At 36.7% G+C, this 16,420-nt stretch overlaps 1 protein-coding gene across 1 annotated transcript; it reads right to left on the reverse strand.

Annotated features, from left to right (window-relative positions):
* Positions 1–328: 328 nt before the first annotated feature.
* On the reverse strand, positions 329–16,417 carry fbp2 (fructose-1,6-bisphosphatase 2). Its single transcript, XM_017451790.3, has 7 exons — positions 15,794–16,417; positions 12,664–12,826; positions 10,973–11,065; positions 7,890–8,030; positions 7,181–7,318; positions 3,534–3,653; positions 329–1,162 (listed from the first exon to the last, which is right to left on the reverse strand). The coding sequence occupies exons 1-7, from the start codon at positions 16,036–16,038 to the stop codon at positions 974–976; spliced, it is 1,089 nt and encodes a 362-aa protein (XP_017307279.1). The 5' UTR covers positions 16,039–16,417; the 3' UTR covers positions 329–973.
* Between the last annotated feature and the right edge of the window lie 3 nt (positions 16,418–16,420).

The raw sequence follows: 16,420 nt of genomic DNA on the forward strand, positions 1-16,420 counted from the left end.
GGCAGGTTGGACACTTCAGGGAAAGTTCACTCCACCCCACCCCCTTTCCATTTGGGCTCTGGTTCTCACTGTGGTTCTTTTGAGTCTTGGAGCCTGAAATAGCTTTATAATCCTTCCCAGACTGATTGAAATATATTTCCATCATTTCTGAAATTGAATCAACAGGCCCAGTTGATATTGGACAAGGTTTTTTTTTTTTGTTTTGTTTTGTTTTTTTGCTTCAATAATTAACATCATTTAAAAACTGTTTACACCGGTTACCTTTTTTTGTTTTAATTTCTGAAAGTTTAGTATGAGATACAGGAAAAAATCAGGATGGGGCAAATACTCCTTTTAAGCAGTGCTGTATATTTAATTTGGTAGAGTGCTGTGTAACAAATGAGTGTTTTAGAGTACAGCATATCAGTTTATTCTTTTAACAGTCAGCATGTTGTTAGTGTAGACAGTGTCCATTACACAGAGCCAGCGTATTAGGAGGTTAGTGAATCTGAGCAAAACAGTTGAAGATCCAGGAAGAGGGGAGTTGCCAAATAACTTCCAGACAAACTTGATACATAAAGCAAATGTCAGCCACAATATTCTAGAGAACCAAGGTAGGGAGGGGAACATTGCCTGAGGCTTTACTCTGGAAACTGAAAGGAAGTGATTTTAGTTACATGATTTGAATATTGAAGATTCAAAATCTCATTCTGAGATAACAACACTTAAAAAAGGAAATGTAGACTGGAGGTTACAATTAATGAAATGTTACTAACATGGGTACTAATATTAAACCATGTTTTCTAGATTGTTATAGAGCCTAGGACTTTAGACTGCAAAGTAAGACATAAGATTTCCCTGCATGACAAGATTTACATGTTCACCCACTGGTACACGCCTGTTTACTGGCAGGATGTAATTCATATCAGAATTAAACATGGCTATACTGCTGATTAGACAGCATTGAACAAATCAGATATGTACAGGAAAAATCCTATTTCTGATATTTTTTGACAAAGGACAGGTATTCCTCCACATCATCCGGAGACCCCACTACAAAAGGAGCCCTCTGATGCACAGTCTCGGGCTTCACGTCCAGGACACGCTGTGTGCCAGTGGTGGCGATTCCTCCAGCCTGCTCCACTAAGAAGGCAATAGGGTTACACTCGTACAGCAGTCGCAACTACACAGAGAAGGAGAGATGGAGGAAGTTGTGCAATATGAACCCTAATTCACATCCTTCAAAAGTAAACAAGTTTATTCACCTGACTTTAAGTAGCCTTCTACTATAATGTGATTTTTACATGGTAACTCAGTTTTGATCACTGAATACTAAATTCACATTTAGTATTGATTCAGTGAGTTATAATTTCTGATGATGTGTCTGATATGTGGATTATAAGAACAGTACAAATTATGGGAGAGGAGATCAGAATCCACAGAACCTCTCCTCTAAGCAAGCTAGCTAGCTAATGTTATTAATGGTAGTGATGGACAAAATGATTATTGTACTGACAAGTTAAAAATGTACTAAGTGCTGTTAAATATATAAAAGCACTACCTGAGTGGGAGTCATTATTAAAGTGAGTATCTAGTGTAACCTCCAGCTTTAAGCACTACAGAGCATCTCATCCTCATGGACTGCACCAGATTTGTCAGTTCTTGCTGTGAGATGTTACTCCACACTTCCACCAAGACATTTGCAAGTTCACAGTCATGTCTGGGGGACACACACGGTTACATGTAATTTTCCACTGTGAGGACGATCAGCTGTCCTTCCTGTCTCCCTGTAGCACTGTCTTAGGCGTCTTACATTACAGACATTGCAGTTTATTTCTCTGGACACATCTGCAGTCCTCATGCCTCCCTGCAGCAGGTCTATGGCATGTTCACGCAGGTGAGCAGGAACCCTAGACATCTTTCTTCTGGTGTTTTTCACAGTCAGTAGAAACGTCTCTTTCGTGTCCTAACTTATTGTAACTGTCACCTTAATTGCCTACAGCCTGTAAACTGTTCGTGTCTTAAGGACTGTTCCACAGGTGCATGAGCAATAATTGTTTATAGTTCATTGAACAAGCATGAAAAACATTGTTTAACCCTTTTTCTATAAAGATCTCTAAAACGTTTTTATATTTTATAAAATTATCTTTAAAATACAGTCTCCTGAAAAATGGCCGTTTCTTTTTTCGCTGAGTTTATCTACCTACATACAAGCTAGTGTACTAGTGACTAATTTGCTAGCTAGCTTTTTTTTTTTTTAGAATGGCAGAAGGACATGAGAGAATTTTCAGTGCATATCATGTTCCTAATCCAATTTTCTTGCGATTAATAACATATTAAACAATGTATTATGCCACATAGATATTATGCATGTTGTTTGATTTAAATGTTTGAGTCCAGTCTGTGAACCGCTTATCGTTGAGTCTAGTAACAATAACATGTCAGTTTCAGTCACGCAAAGTTTCAGAACTATTTTTCTGTCAGGTTTAACAGAAACTTACAACCTTTTCAGCAGTGCAGTTGCCATCCAATCACTATTTTGATAGCTGCCATTTTTTTAATGCATTGCTTCCCTTGAGACCCTCTTTTGTAACCAAATTGGATCGTAAAGGCTAGCAGTGCCACACAGACTTTTACTATAGTCTCAAATAAACTAAAAATGTTTGTTGTTGTTGTTGTATTTTTGATTCTCTTTTTTCTGAATGTTTAATGTCCCAGGTTTTCTCACTACAACATGATACTAGAAAAGACTGCTTGTATCCACTGACAGGAGCAGATCTGGGTCACAGATAACAGGCAGAGCACACTGGCCCTACAGTGTTTATTTTAGCCATTGCTCAATGACTTATTACAAAACACATCAGCCAAAAATGAGCTCTCATCTACCCTTACAGTGTTTTACAGTCAGAAGGCAAACATCCTTTAGTGCTGACCATGAGCTAATCTATGGGCTGATTCAATGGACACAGCTAAGATTCAGCTTTCAGTATAGAGGTAAATATTTACATTTCACAAAGATTGCCTAATCTATCAATGCAGATAATGACAAAGTACAATGCCTTCTGAAAGCATTGGAACAGCAAGGCCAATGTTTTTGCTATACACTGAAGACAACTGGGTTTGAGATAAAAAAAAAAATTTAAAAAAAAGTTGAATAGATGATGGATCAGAATTTCAGCTTTCGTTTCCTGATATTTACATCTAGATGTGTTACACAACGTAAATTAAAGTAAATAACACTTAATATTTGGTTGCATATCCCTTTCTTGTGATAACTGGTACACTAGTGGTTTCTTTCATTTTCAGGACATTCCAAATTGTTGCATTGGCTATACTCAAGCAAAAATTGGAGCAAATCATCAGCTGATGTTTTGTGTTCTGCTTGGTTGAAACAGAATACAGAAACAGAAGCATATCCTGTTTCTGTTCTTAGTGTCTATGCTCTAGTGTCTGGCCTTTAGATGCCTCATTTTTTTTCAGCACAGAAACATCAGTGCATTATTTGCTTTTCCTTCACAAGCGTTGTAAATATGTTACCATATGAAATAACACACCTTTCCTTTGGGGCTCTTCTCATTGGCAGGGTACAAGAAGATTCCGCCATAAGCAATGGTACGATGCACATCTGAAACCATGGAGCCCACATATCTGGCACCATATGGAGCACTGCCATCCTGCAAGACACAAACACAAAATATTTACATTTTTGTACAAACAAAAAGATTACATCATTTCTCAGTGAATCTCAGTTTTATTGCAACATAACCTATAGTCATAGCAGCGCATTACAAAAACGCAACATCAGGGCTGCAAAATGTGACTATTACTATGCCCAGTATTTTAAGCGTTTCCAAGATGACAGTGAATGAATTTGCAGATTTCATGTAAATTGTGTCATCTGCAAGCCTGTGCCAACGTGACGCAGTCTCTACAACCACTGAACATACTATAATTAAACACAGGTTTCATTTCTGCACAGCATTCTCATAAGGAAGTGAAATGTGGCCATTCCCGTGTTCCAACCTGATGACAGTTGTCTTGGTACATCTAAGTATCTGCTTTAAACTTCCCATTTTGTAGGGTGATATGACAAGACATATATGATCGCAACATTAAGTTATATGGTTCATGGTAAATGTTGTGTTCCCGTGTTTAATAAAGCAATGAATAAGACAACCAGTGTTAACCTTTTGTTATCAAAAGGACGGAACTTCCTTGATTGTCTGATTTGTAACCTATTTCAAGCAATGGTGAGATTGGAAATATTAGATTTAAGATTTATGTTGTTATAACAAAATGTTAATGGTATTATTATTTCAGATTTCTGTATCACCGAATACTGTCATAATAATATACTGTAACCTCCTTAACAATGTTTAGTGTTATAATTACAGATCACTATATAACTATAAGGGTGATTTCACAATCAAAGTGGCATTTAGCCCTTGAATTGCTTAAAAAAATATTTTGAATGATTTTTCACCACTGAATCTATGAAAACATGTATGTAAGCATCCATCCATTCTCCATACCAGTTATCCTTCACAGGGCCACAGGGGAGCCAAGCACAAGGCAGGGGACACCCTGGACGGAAATGCCAATCAGCCTATGCGTTGTTTTGGACTGGGGAGGCAACTGGAGTACGCAGAGGAAGCCCTTGAAGGACTCCACACACACCGGCTGGAGGTGGGAATCAAGCCCCCAACCCTGGGGGTGTGAGGCAAGCGTGCTAACCACTACTTTAACATGGTTTAAAGTAACACGGATGAGAGGAGCTTTTTTTGTTTAGGTTTTTGTTTAGCAAATAATAATCAAATGCACAATATGGTTAACTCATGCCAATGAGTACATTAAAGTTGAGTACATGGGCATTAAAATTAATTTTGTGAATCAATAATTTACTTTTATTTTATAAATTGGTTAACAGGATTGTACTTTCATTCCCATGATCTTCAGAACATTTGGATGATGCAGCTTCCCTCAGAGCATTTGATTTGAGGAACACTCAAATAACTGGACTGACATTGACACACAAGTAAGAATTCTGAATCATTTTCATCATTATATTTCAAGATATTTGTAGTATTGTTTTTGTTTTTAATCGAAGTTTTGTAGTGTGGATCAGCTAGGGTGTAAACTGAGCATTATTATCGGAGTATTAAACAAAGTTCTTTGTAAAATCTGGTAATGTCAAAATAATGAAATAGTGAGCTTGTGGCCAATTAGGAGAGCTTTCTTGATAATGTTAAGACTTTAACATGAGATTTGTAATCGAATTCTAATTATAACTGAATTTAAAGCCTGTGAACATTAGAACACTGCTAATCTTCAATGAAACAGCAGGGTGTAAAAAAAAATGCTTAGCCACCTAATAATCACAGACAAACACCAGTCACGATCAGAGTTCAGACTGGAAAAGAAGTCAATATTTGAAATCTTTGAACATCACTTTTCAACATAACCGTGTGTGTGTGTGTGTGTGTGTGTGTGTGTGTGTGTGTGTGTGTGTGTGTGTGTGTGTGTGTGTGTGTGTGTGTGTGTGTGTGTGTGTGTGTGTGTGTGTGTGTGTGTGTGTGTGTGTGTGTGTGTGTGTGTGTGTGTGGAAAAGAAAGTCAGGTGTCTCTTAGTCATGATATAACTGAAATGAGCTGGCAGAAAAGTATGTTGACTAGAGCAAGCATGTTATATCCTACACACACACACACACAAATGAATACTGAGGTCTAGGGTCACCACAATCCTGTAAACAAGCTCCAAAAACGACACTTGTTAAAAATGATACGTTAGAAACCATTTTAATATCATATATGGAGATGAGAAATATGTATAAATAGTAACTGGACATACAGCAACAATTCCAGCTGTGGCTTAGTCATGGATGGGTTGTTAAGGAGTAGAGGCTAACAAAGTTTAAACGTAAGCTATCAGTGTTACGTAATCATTAATAATCTCTAATTTCATGAGGTGGCAGCTGGTAAACTGTAAAACAGCCACATTCAGCTTTTTTGAGGAGCCTGTATCATCATGTGAGAAGTGTGCTTAAGTTTCTGAATCTATCAGTTCCGTATGGACGCGTTTAACATGTTGTAACCTGTGCGGTAAACTTTACATCAGCAGTCTCGGGTTGTGTATCGGTGCTGACTGAGGGTCAGCTGATGCAGGAAACTGTCAGGCACAGAGGAAACTGTGTCCTCACATGTCCACTAGCTTTATGGGTCAAGGACGCAGATTTGGGAATGGCCACAACCGGTTTATTCCCTGTGTTTGTCTTTATGTGTTATGAACATAAATAATATTTTAAAGAATAATAAAGAGTGCTTAATAATAGTAATTGCTGGAGACTAATGAAGGCCAGAACAATTAGTGTGTACTGTTGAAAACTGGCAGTTGTGTTTTGTTCAAATAAAATGACCCCTTTTATTTAAGAGAGATTATCTTCAGGTTAGTTTGCACTGAAAGTCACACTGAAATAACAGTAATACAATTGTCTAATCATTGTAAATGTGAAAGATGTCATTTCAGTCCTTGCCACATGACCATCATCTCTTGGACTCACATCTGTGTACACACCTGCCTTCAGGAGAATCCCCAAGCACGCGGTGTCTCTATTTTTACAAATACTGTTCAATTTGCTGATAAATTATTCGGGGTATTTTATAATAACCGTCCATTTTATTGCTTGAGAAAACTGGACAGAATTTATTCATATACAGACATACACACATATAATGCATACATGGATCAACATCACTTGGTTGTTGTGAACGAATGAATGAACGAATGAATGAATGTCTGCTGCTATTCCACACTTTATTGTAGTTTTGCACCTATTTTTTTTTTTGTTATTGTTATTATCATCATCCTGTCCTTCTGCACCTTGAATTTTTGCACCTTTTTACATGATACTGTATTTTTCATGTAATTATTGATGTCTCTTTGCACTGTATTAATTGTTAATATTTGTTTAATGTTATACTGTTGTCTAGTACTTCAGTGTCCTCTGCTTTTGTAGCATCCACCTTTCCCCTTGGGGATCAATAAATCTATCTAACCACAGCATCAATCCATCCATCCAACTATCTATCTTTCTATCTATCTGTCTATCTATCTAAAATTGAACTAAAGGACGTTGTTCAAAAGGACATTGCTAAACATTAGAGAACATGAGCATCCAGAAATCTGGCCCTAGGTTTACTCCTACCTCAGGAAATTTCTTGTGTTTTATGTACTCGGTCACTGCAGGATCGAAGTACTTGGCATAGCCTTCGTTTATGCTGTAGGTCTTCCCCTTCTTCTTGATCTTCACATTTCTTTCTGTCAGGATGAATTCGCCTATGGCCTGAAGAGGAACAGCACAATGTTTACACCTGTGCTTTCATTTTCACTGGACACTGGCATATACAATTCATGGGAGGGAAAGGGGAAGCAAGTGTACATTCCCAATAACAGTAAATATTCAGTACCGTCCACTGAAAGTAGCTCTCAACCTGATTAAATGAGAAGTGAAAATAAAATAGCGAGCAAGTATTTTATTACTGAGCAGCATTGAACCACATAGGAATATAAGGGCTGGTTGAAGTTTAGCAAAACGTTAGCTGTTTGTTAAATAATTTTAGATAGAAACCAAGTGTCAGGACCTAAAAGAGAATGTTTGGTCAGTGACTTTGGCAGAAGTTAGGTGAAGCGAGCAAACTGAAAATTCATCCCTTCAGTGTTCCTCTAAAACATTACTGTCTAGGCTAGAATGCCTGACATGATTGACAGGTGAACAGAAACCAAAAACATCTACAACTACAATATTACAGATGCATAATATTATATACTCATATACAGATACTCACTCACTTAGAGTGAGTGGAATGAATAACTCTAGGTATTTTGCAATTTTCACTTGTCTTGTTGGTACTCACTGGATCTAACATGAAGAAGTTGAGTCCAGCTCCAGTACTGAGAGCCACTACAGTGGCACTACCATACAGCGCGTAACCGGCACATACTATTTGATTCCCTGGCTGGAAAGCATCCTTCTCCGTGGGCTGATCTTCTGAAACCTGGGAGAATAAGACCAAGAGACAGAAAAATCTCTATAGTCTTTACACCACATTGTGTAAATGAAGTCTGTGCAATCAATTTGATATTAACCCACAAAAGTAAAGACTTTCTCCCAGTGAAACCAGACTGAGTGGTTTCCGTTATACAGTGCTATGAAAAAGTCTTTGCCCCATCCTGATTTCTTCTGTTTGTGTGTATATCTCATACTAAATTGTTTCAGAAATTAAAACAAAATCTAAGATAAAACAAATGCAACCTGAGTAAACACAAAATACAGTTTTTAAATGATAATGTTATTTATTGAAGCAAAAAAGTTATCCAATACCAACTGGGCCCATGTGAAAATGTATTTGCCCCCATAGTTACTAATTCCCTATCTTTGAATCTGCATTCATAATGGGGTTCAGCTGGACTAGTTGCAACCAGGCCTGATTACTATAAACCCTGTTCATTTAAATCAACACTTTAATAGAACTTTTTCAACAGCATGAAGTTGGATAAAAGGTCTTACCCAGTAACACACTATGCCAAAGTTGAAAGAAATTCCAGAAATGATGAGGAAGAAGGTAATTGAAATACATCAGTCTGGGAAGGACTACAAAGCTATTTCAAAGACTCCAAAGGACAACAGTGAGAACCAGAGTGAGAGACATTTTCTCCAAATGGGAAAACAGCACAGTAGTGAACCTTCCCAGAAGTGGCTGGCCTTCCAAAATTCCTCCAAGAGCACAACAACTACTCATCCAGGAAGTGACAAAAGAACCAAAAACAACATCAAAGGACCCACAGGCCTCTCTTGCTCAATAAAGGTCGATGTTCATGACTCATCAGAAAGACACTGGGCAAAAATGGCATTCATGGAAGAATGGCGAAGTGAAAACCACTGCGTACCCAGAAGAAAATTAAGGTTTGTCTGAATTTTTCCAAAACACACTAATCTTTGGAAGACAGGGTTCCTGTTACATCTGGCATGAACCAAACATAGAATTCCACAAAAATAACATCATACCTGCGGTCAAGCATGGTGGTGGAAGTGTGATGCTGTGGGGATGCTTTGCTAATTCAGGAGCTGGGCAACTTGCAATAATTGAGGGAAACATGAATTCTGCTCCCTACCAGAAAATCCTAAAGGAGAATGGTCTTCAGTTCGTAAATTGAAACTCAAGTGTAACTGGATTATGCAGCAAAACAATGATCCAAAGCATAGGAGTAAATCCTAGTCCTAGAAGTAAGTGAAAGACTGACCTTTAAGGGGGCAGTTAGTTTTTCACATGGGTGATATGTGTTGGATAACATTTTTTGCTTCAAAATAAATAAATAAATAAATAAATAAATAAATGAAAACTATTGTGTGTTTACCTGGGTTACTTTTGTTTTATGTTGTATTTTATTTGGAAATCTAAAACCATTTAGAATGAGATATACACAAAAACAGAATAAATCAAATACTTTTTTCACAGCACTGTATAAGATCATACAATATGGATGATTTGTTGGCTGTGTGTTACTTCACACGCATGTATACTGTAGGGCAGTGTGCTTTCCTCTGGGGCAGACTATCAAAACCACCTCATGTGTTACAGCACCACCTAGTGAATATTTTTGTTAGTTTTAAACGAGTATAGACGAGATTGTTTACTTATTTTAACACATTTCTAATTTGCATAGTTAACACATGCAAATATGTTGTGCTGTGAACTTTGAAGCAAGTAAACCACAATTACAATAAACAGCTGCACACATCTTATTGTCAAATAACAGCATGCATGAGCTATAAAGGAAGTGTGATATACCACTCGGATTTCAAAGTAACATGAAGCAACTAACGTTTTACAAAGAGGTCAAATAATTCAGTCACCCAAATGGCAAATGGCACCAATCAAACTGAGATAATTACACTGACACTTACTATCCATAAAGGGGGCCTTAAAATAATTTTTTTAAAGTCAAGAATCGCTGCACCACAGAACCACTAAATGCCCTAAAAGTGCATCCAAAAGATAACCAGAGAATCTCAACAAAAACAAATGTTTTAGCTTCACAAATCTGGAATTCATGGCATGGATGCCATTCTAAAACCTTCTGTATCCAATGCGTGTAAACCTTAAAAATACACAAAAAAAAAACCCTTAACAATACAAAAAAAATAAATGGTGTGATGAGTCAACTATTCCCATACTTCCTACATCTGGACAGATTTATTTTTGGAGGAAGGCAAAGAATTCCTTCAACCCATAACGTCTGCTGCCAACTGCTTCAGCACAGTGGGGGAACCATAACAGTAAAGAAAGCTGTCTCATGGAAAACATTAGTGCCAATGATTGCTTTGCGTGGTTGAATAACAGCCAACATATGTGTGGCAATTTGCCAGAACCTAGTGCACCCTATGGTGCAAATATTCTTTTCTGATAATGTCTCGATAATTCCAGAATAAAGCTGCTTTTGAGGGAAAGGGTGACCTGACTGTATAATAAGTCTGTGATATTAATATGTTGTTACGGGTTTGTCCACCCACTAGATTTGAATTTTGGAACATAATCTGGTAATAATCTATTTTTAAAATAACAGGAAATTGAATTAATACAATTATTATATTTTACTTATTGGCTTCCATGTATTTTCCAGAAGGTAAGTTCTTAGGTTTTTAATTAAAAGACGGCAAAGGACACAATTCCTTTGACAACACACAAGACCATGTGACATTCGTGTATGATCAAGAGAACTTTTGTGTGTTTTACATAATTCTATGTACTTGTGTTCATTACTGTGTGAACTAAAAGTGAGCGACAGAAAATTATGTCAAGCACCAGAACACAAATAGAGAAGCATCATAGAGACATGCCATATTCAATAGAAATTAGTCATGGAATAGTTTATGAATTATGTCAGTAATGTTTGTTTATCCACTGTGTTAGTACAGTTAAAGTTGGCTATATTTAACCTTTTTGTAGATGGCAAAGATGGTGCCTATAGGTGCCAAGCAGTCGATGTTGGAGGAGCCATCCAGCGGATCAAAACACACCACATATTTTCCCTGCAAACAAGAGGTGGAGTGGAGTTGGTAGCATACATCATATATATCATTTGAAATCAAACTCCAACCAACCAACCAACTTTACTTAAAAAACAAACAAACAAGCCAGACATTTTTAATGCAGTTTTATTTTTGTAACACTAGATGCCACCAAATCACAACTGCAAAACCCTTAAACCTACAAAGGTTTCCCTTTTAGAAAGCACACAAAACAGAACCCACTGAAGCCCTGTTCAGATTTAGTTTTGACTTAGACTTAGTTAAAACATCTGGGTGATCTGATCCCAAGTGGACAGGTGAGATGGAGAGCCATCCCTGCTGGAAATTCTACTGGTTTCTACTACACATACCATTACAAACCATCAGCTAACCATTAAAACCTTTACCATTACCATTATTGGTCCTTAATGGTAGACATAACATGCCACCAATAGAAGGTAACAAATTACCAGTAGACACACACAGGGACTATTACAGTTTCCATTAAAACCAATACAATAACCAATATAACCATTAAAACCATTACACATGAGGGTTTGTATTGGTTTTTTTCAGCAGGGATTTCACACCTACGTTGTACTGAGACTTGTGCTGAACTGTATATACTGTAGTTTTGTGAAATTCCGGTAAATGGAGCACCATCTAGTGATCAGTTACTGTTAATGCTATATAAAAGAAGCTGTGCATGCAGAGTATAACTATTCCTTCAGCTCTCTCAAGTAATAATATTAAAACACTCTAAAAAATATTTTTATATAATTAGACTACTGGTAGAACTATCTATATATTTTAAAATGAATTGGCTTTTTCCAGACTTATAATTCTTTCCACTGAGCTAGTGTGCAAAGTTGCTAACATTAGCATGCTCCATTTTGGCTGGCTTAGCTGGCCACTCCTTCATCTGTGCCATTTGTTGAGGTTGCTGAATTCTTTATAGCATTGTCATTTTGTCAATTTGCATTGGCTGCAATTTCATATAACTAATGCCGTGATGGCCACATTGTTTTGTGCTAGTAATTACTTTAAAATAGCCACCTGCTATGCTACTGGAGATATGCTGTGGAGCTGTATCACAAAATTTTCTTGTTTCATTAAATGTGCAAAGATATGTATCCTATGTTCTGGATTAGCTGACCATTTGTTCATATGTGTAATTTGTTATGGTTGGGGAATTCTTTCATTCTAAGATCACTTAAAAAACAACAACCTCATAGTACTTAGAATGGTTTTAATGGTTATGTTGGGAATTGTATTGGTTTTAATGGAAACTTTAATGGTCCCTGTGGGTCTCTACTAGTAATTTCTTGCCTTCTATTGGTGGCATATTATGTCTAGTGGATACCATTAGGGACCAATAATGGTCATGGTTTTAATGGTTAGCTGATGGTTTGTAATGGTATTTGTAGTGGAAACCAGATTCTATTGTCTTTTTCAGCAGAGCAGTCTACTGTCACCATGTAGTGTCGCATATTGTACAGCTTTTGTTCAGCTATCACATTTCATGTGGTTTTAAACCAAAATAGTGGGACATTTAAAAAAAAAAAAAAGAATTTAATCACGTTCCAAGTGATGACATTAGTGCACACATTGGAACATACCCGTTTCTCAGCGGGGGTGATAATGGCTTCTTTGTTCTCCTCAGAGACGAGGACACAGGTGCTGTAAGAGGCCTGCAGCATGTTGATGACCAGATCATTGGACAGCACATCCAGCTTTTTCACCTCATCACCGGTAACGTTAATGTGCCCAGCAATGCCCTGACTGAAATATACAGAAGTACAGAAAGGACACATGGGTGACTTTTTTTTTTTGCAGTGTCTTTAGAATTGTAATAAGTGTCAGAGTCAGTTTTATCAGCCAAACATTTGCATTAACATTTATGGCATTTGGCAGATGCCCTTCCTTAACTTACAGTACAGAAGTGCTTTGAAGTGTCTATCAATAAATACATCCTCATACTCACTCACTAGGACTAAGAATACCTTGAGTCTTAAAACTCTGTTGGATAGGTAATATAGTAACAAAAGCACACAGAAACTATTTTTTAAAAGACTCATTTATGAGCAATTTAACTTGGCAGTTGTTCACACTCACAAAAACAATGTAACAATTACATCAGCCCAACGAATATACAGAAATATTTTTATATCTACAGCTTAATGTATTATACACCAGTGGGTTACAGCGATATATGTGTAGGAATGTGGGGGTTTTGTCTGTTTTTCCCATGTCCAAGTGGGTTTCTTCTGGTTTCACTAACTCGCCTGTAGTGGTGAATGTGTGTGTTCATGATGGACTGGCATCCCATCCAGGGTGTATTCTCACCTCACACTCTGTTCCTGGATAAAGTGATACCTGTCCAGTATGGTAAAGATTTTTCCTTCTTTCCCTTCTGTACCTTCTCTAGGTGTATAGGGAACATTACTTAAAATTTCCTACTAGCAAATATGAAATGATCTACTAGAATGGATATGAAAATAATGATATGATCTTTATCTAGTCAAAATAATCACCATATTAGCCCCATTGGAGAAATTCTGTTTCAAGTCTTAACGAGAACCAACCATTTTAACTACTTCTACAATCCACATAAATGTATTGTGCCATTAATTAAGTAGTGTTTCTCAGTTACAAAGGTCATAGGTCTCATGTATCATACAGTGGGTCAAATAAAAAGGCTATGATGCTATTTATAAATGATTAACTAGAGTAATACAGGGGGGTGAATCTGATGGATTTGTACCAATATCTTTATCTTCAGAATTCATTATAGCATACATGAACCTTTTCTATGGTTCTGTAGCATATTCACCAGTCACTCAGAAATTATATTACTTAGATTACTGTCACAGCTTACTAAATTAGCCAAAGGTTTGAACATTCCTGCTGATAAATTTTCATGTGTAGTATTTGCTACTGCTTTATAGTAATTGTAAAGACACTACTTCTTTATAGAGTAGAAGTGCACAATTCCTTCATCTAGTCCACTCTGAAGTTTTGCCAGGGAGCAAGTAATGGAGACTTTTGGTAGATTGGTAGGCTGTTAGGTGGATGGCTTTTTTTTTGACAGAGCACACCAAAGTTCATGCAGCATGATGGAAAAAGCAGGCATGCTTAGATAGGAAGTAAAGAGGGCTTGAGAAATAACAGCAAAAGATGAGATGAACAGAAGAGTTTTTATGTAATAGTTGGTATGTCTTTTATCAATAAATGCACGTTTTGCATATGTTTCTAATTTTTACTAATAGACACACTGAATATATAATTCATCAATTATATGTATCAATTATAATCAGTTAAATATTATCAATAAGGGTTAGGGTTAGGTAAACCAGTGTTAACTGGTGAATCCAACTATTATATAATATTATTGTTTCTTATATTTTATGCTGTGCCTCAAGAGTAATTTGCTTTGTGCTTCACTGGGCAACTTCTTTATTATATTCTTTATTATATTTTAAATATTCTTTGATATTTTTTACCCTGATCGTATGACCGCTGTTTCAACCTGTCGTTTGAATATATATATGTATATATATTTTAATGAATACCGACTAAAGCATAGTAAAGTGAAAGGTTGAAGAAGTTTTCTCACTTGTCCATTTAGCTCCAGTATTGCCAGTGCTATCTCTTCTCCTGTAACTATGCAGCAGTCCTTCTGGCACATTTGAAATGTTCTGACTTTATTTTTTTTCCCCATAGACATTGCAGATTTTTTGACTAGTTGTTATCTTTGTCTCCTTCATATCACAGTGAATATAGATGGGGTTTTGTGCACTGCACTGTGACTGTCAGATTCAGTGAATACTAAATGAAATATAGGCTGACATGATCTAAGATTGGCAAGCAAATTGAATAAATCTGCTATCTGCATGATTTATGTGCATGAATCCCTGGCAACGATAAAACAAAAAGAACCATTTAATGTTTATTTTGTTATTTGCTTCAAGATCAATAAATGAATTCATGCTGTGGTACAATGTAGCTTTCTAGGGATATAATTGAATGGTACTCCACCGTATTTGTGTAAAGTAGCTGACAGTACCATGGAGTATGCAGTATACTGTAGTTCTATGGCATTGAGAAACACCATGGTATAATTGGTCAAACCAAGGTAGTACCATCACATATCATCAAACAACCATTATGGTACCACATTCTATTGTTGTAAGGGATGATATTGTAGGTATTTGTCTATTTATTTAGGAAAACATTCTGTAACTGTAGCAAGTAAACATTAAAAAGAAGTAGCATTAGAACAAACTAGCTAGAACAAACACCGACCATATAAAATTCCATGCCTGTTCAGTAAAATAAATAAATAAATAAATAAATAAATAAGCTAATCCCACCACTCTTTTGGATCCCTTAAATTCTAGAGCTGTCACAACCACGAGCCAATATTGTACGGAATTTATCATAAATTTGAATTTTGTTGAAATTTTGTTTGTGTGTTCAAATGATAACTTGTTGCCTAGCAAAACTCTTTCCCTTAAGGGAAGTGTGTAATGATTTCAGTATTTGGTGGCCATAGGATTCCATTTCTTGTTCACTAAATCAGCATTAAAGCTTCAGTGCAGAATTAAAGAAGCAAAATCTGCACACCCAAAACATCTTGCTGATTGACTACATTTGAGGTAGGATGCCACACCTTTGGCAAAAAACTGGCATCATCCCCTTCCCATTCATCCTCCCTTTGCAATCATAAAACATCTAACCAGGACTTACAGGTGAGCAAGTCCCGCTTTCCTCACAGCAGATGAAATGGCTTTGATAGCTGTTAGCATGGAGTTGATAAGCTGGGTAAGTTCTCCAGTCGCACCTTTAGCTTGTCTCCCCGTCTCCACAACAAACCGTGTGAGAGTCCACACATCTGTGTCAAAAGCAGATTGATCTGACATGTTTCTGTTCCTCGTTTGTTTACCCGCGTTGGGAATGGAAGACAACTTCAGTCTGGAGTTGAATTTTAACATATGCAGGACACGGGTAAAAGTCAAGGGCTATATTTGTGAGAGGTATCAAGTGACAGAAGAGTGACTCATGAACTTGGTAAACCACAGAAGAGGACTTCTCACTGAAATAACTGGGCAGTTTTACTGATCAGGCCAAACAAGGGACTCATGGGACTATCACAAAACATAAAAGCAGTAGTTGATCATCCAGGTAACAAAACACAGTATTAAGAATCAAGGGTATGTAAACTTTTGAACTGATTCATTTGTGTAAATTCAGTTATTATTGTGGACTATATGTAAACATCTGTTATGTGAAATAGCTTCTTCAGGGCTGTACGAAATTGTAAAAAATAACATTTTTATGGTCCCTCCTATTTAAAAAAAAGAAAAAAAAAAAAGA

The sequence above is a fragment of the Ictalurus punctatus genome, chromosome 22 (assembly GCF_001660625.3).
Source record: "Ictalurus punctatus breed USDA103 chromosome 22, Coco_2.0, whole genome shotgun sequence".
NCBI lineage: Eukaryota > Metazoa > Chordata > Actinopteri > Siluriformes > Ictaluridae > Ictalurus > Ictalurus punctatus.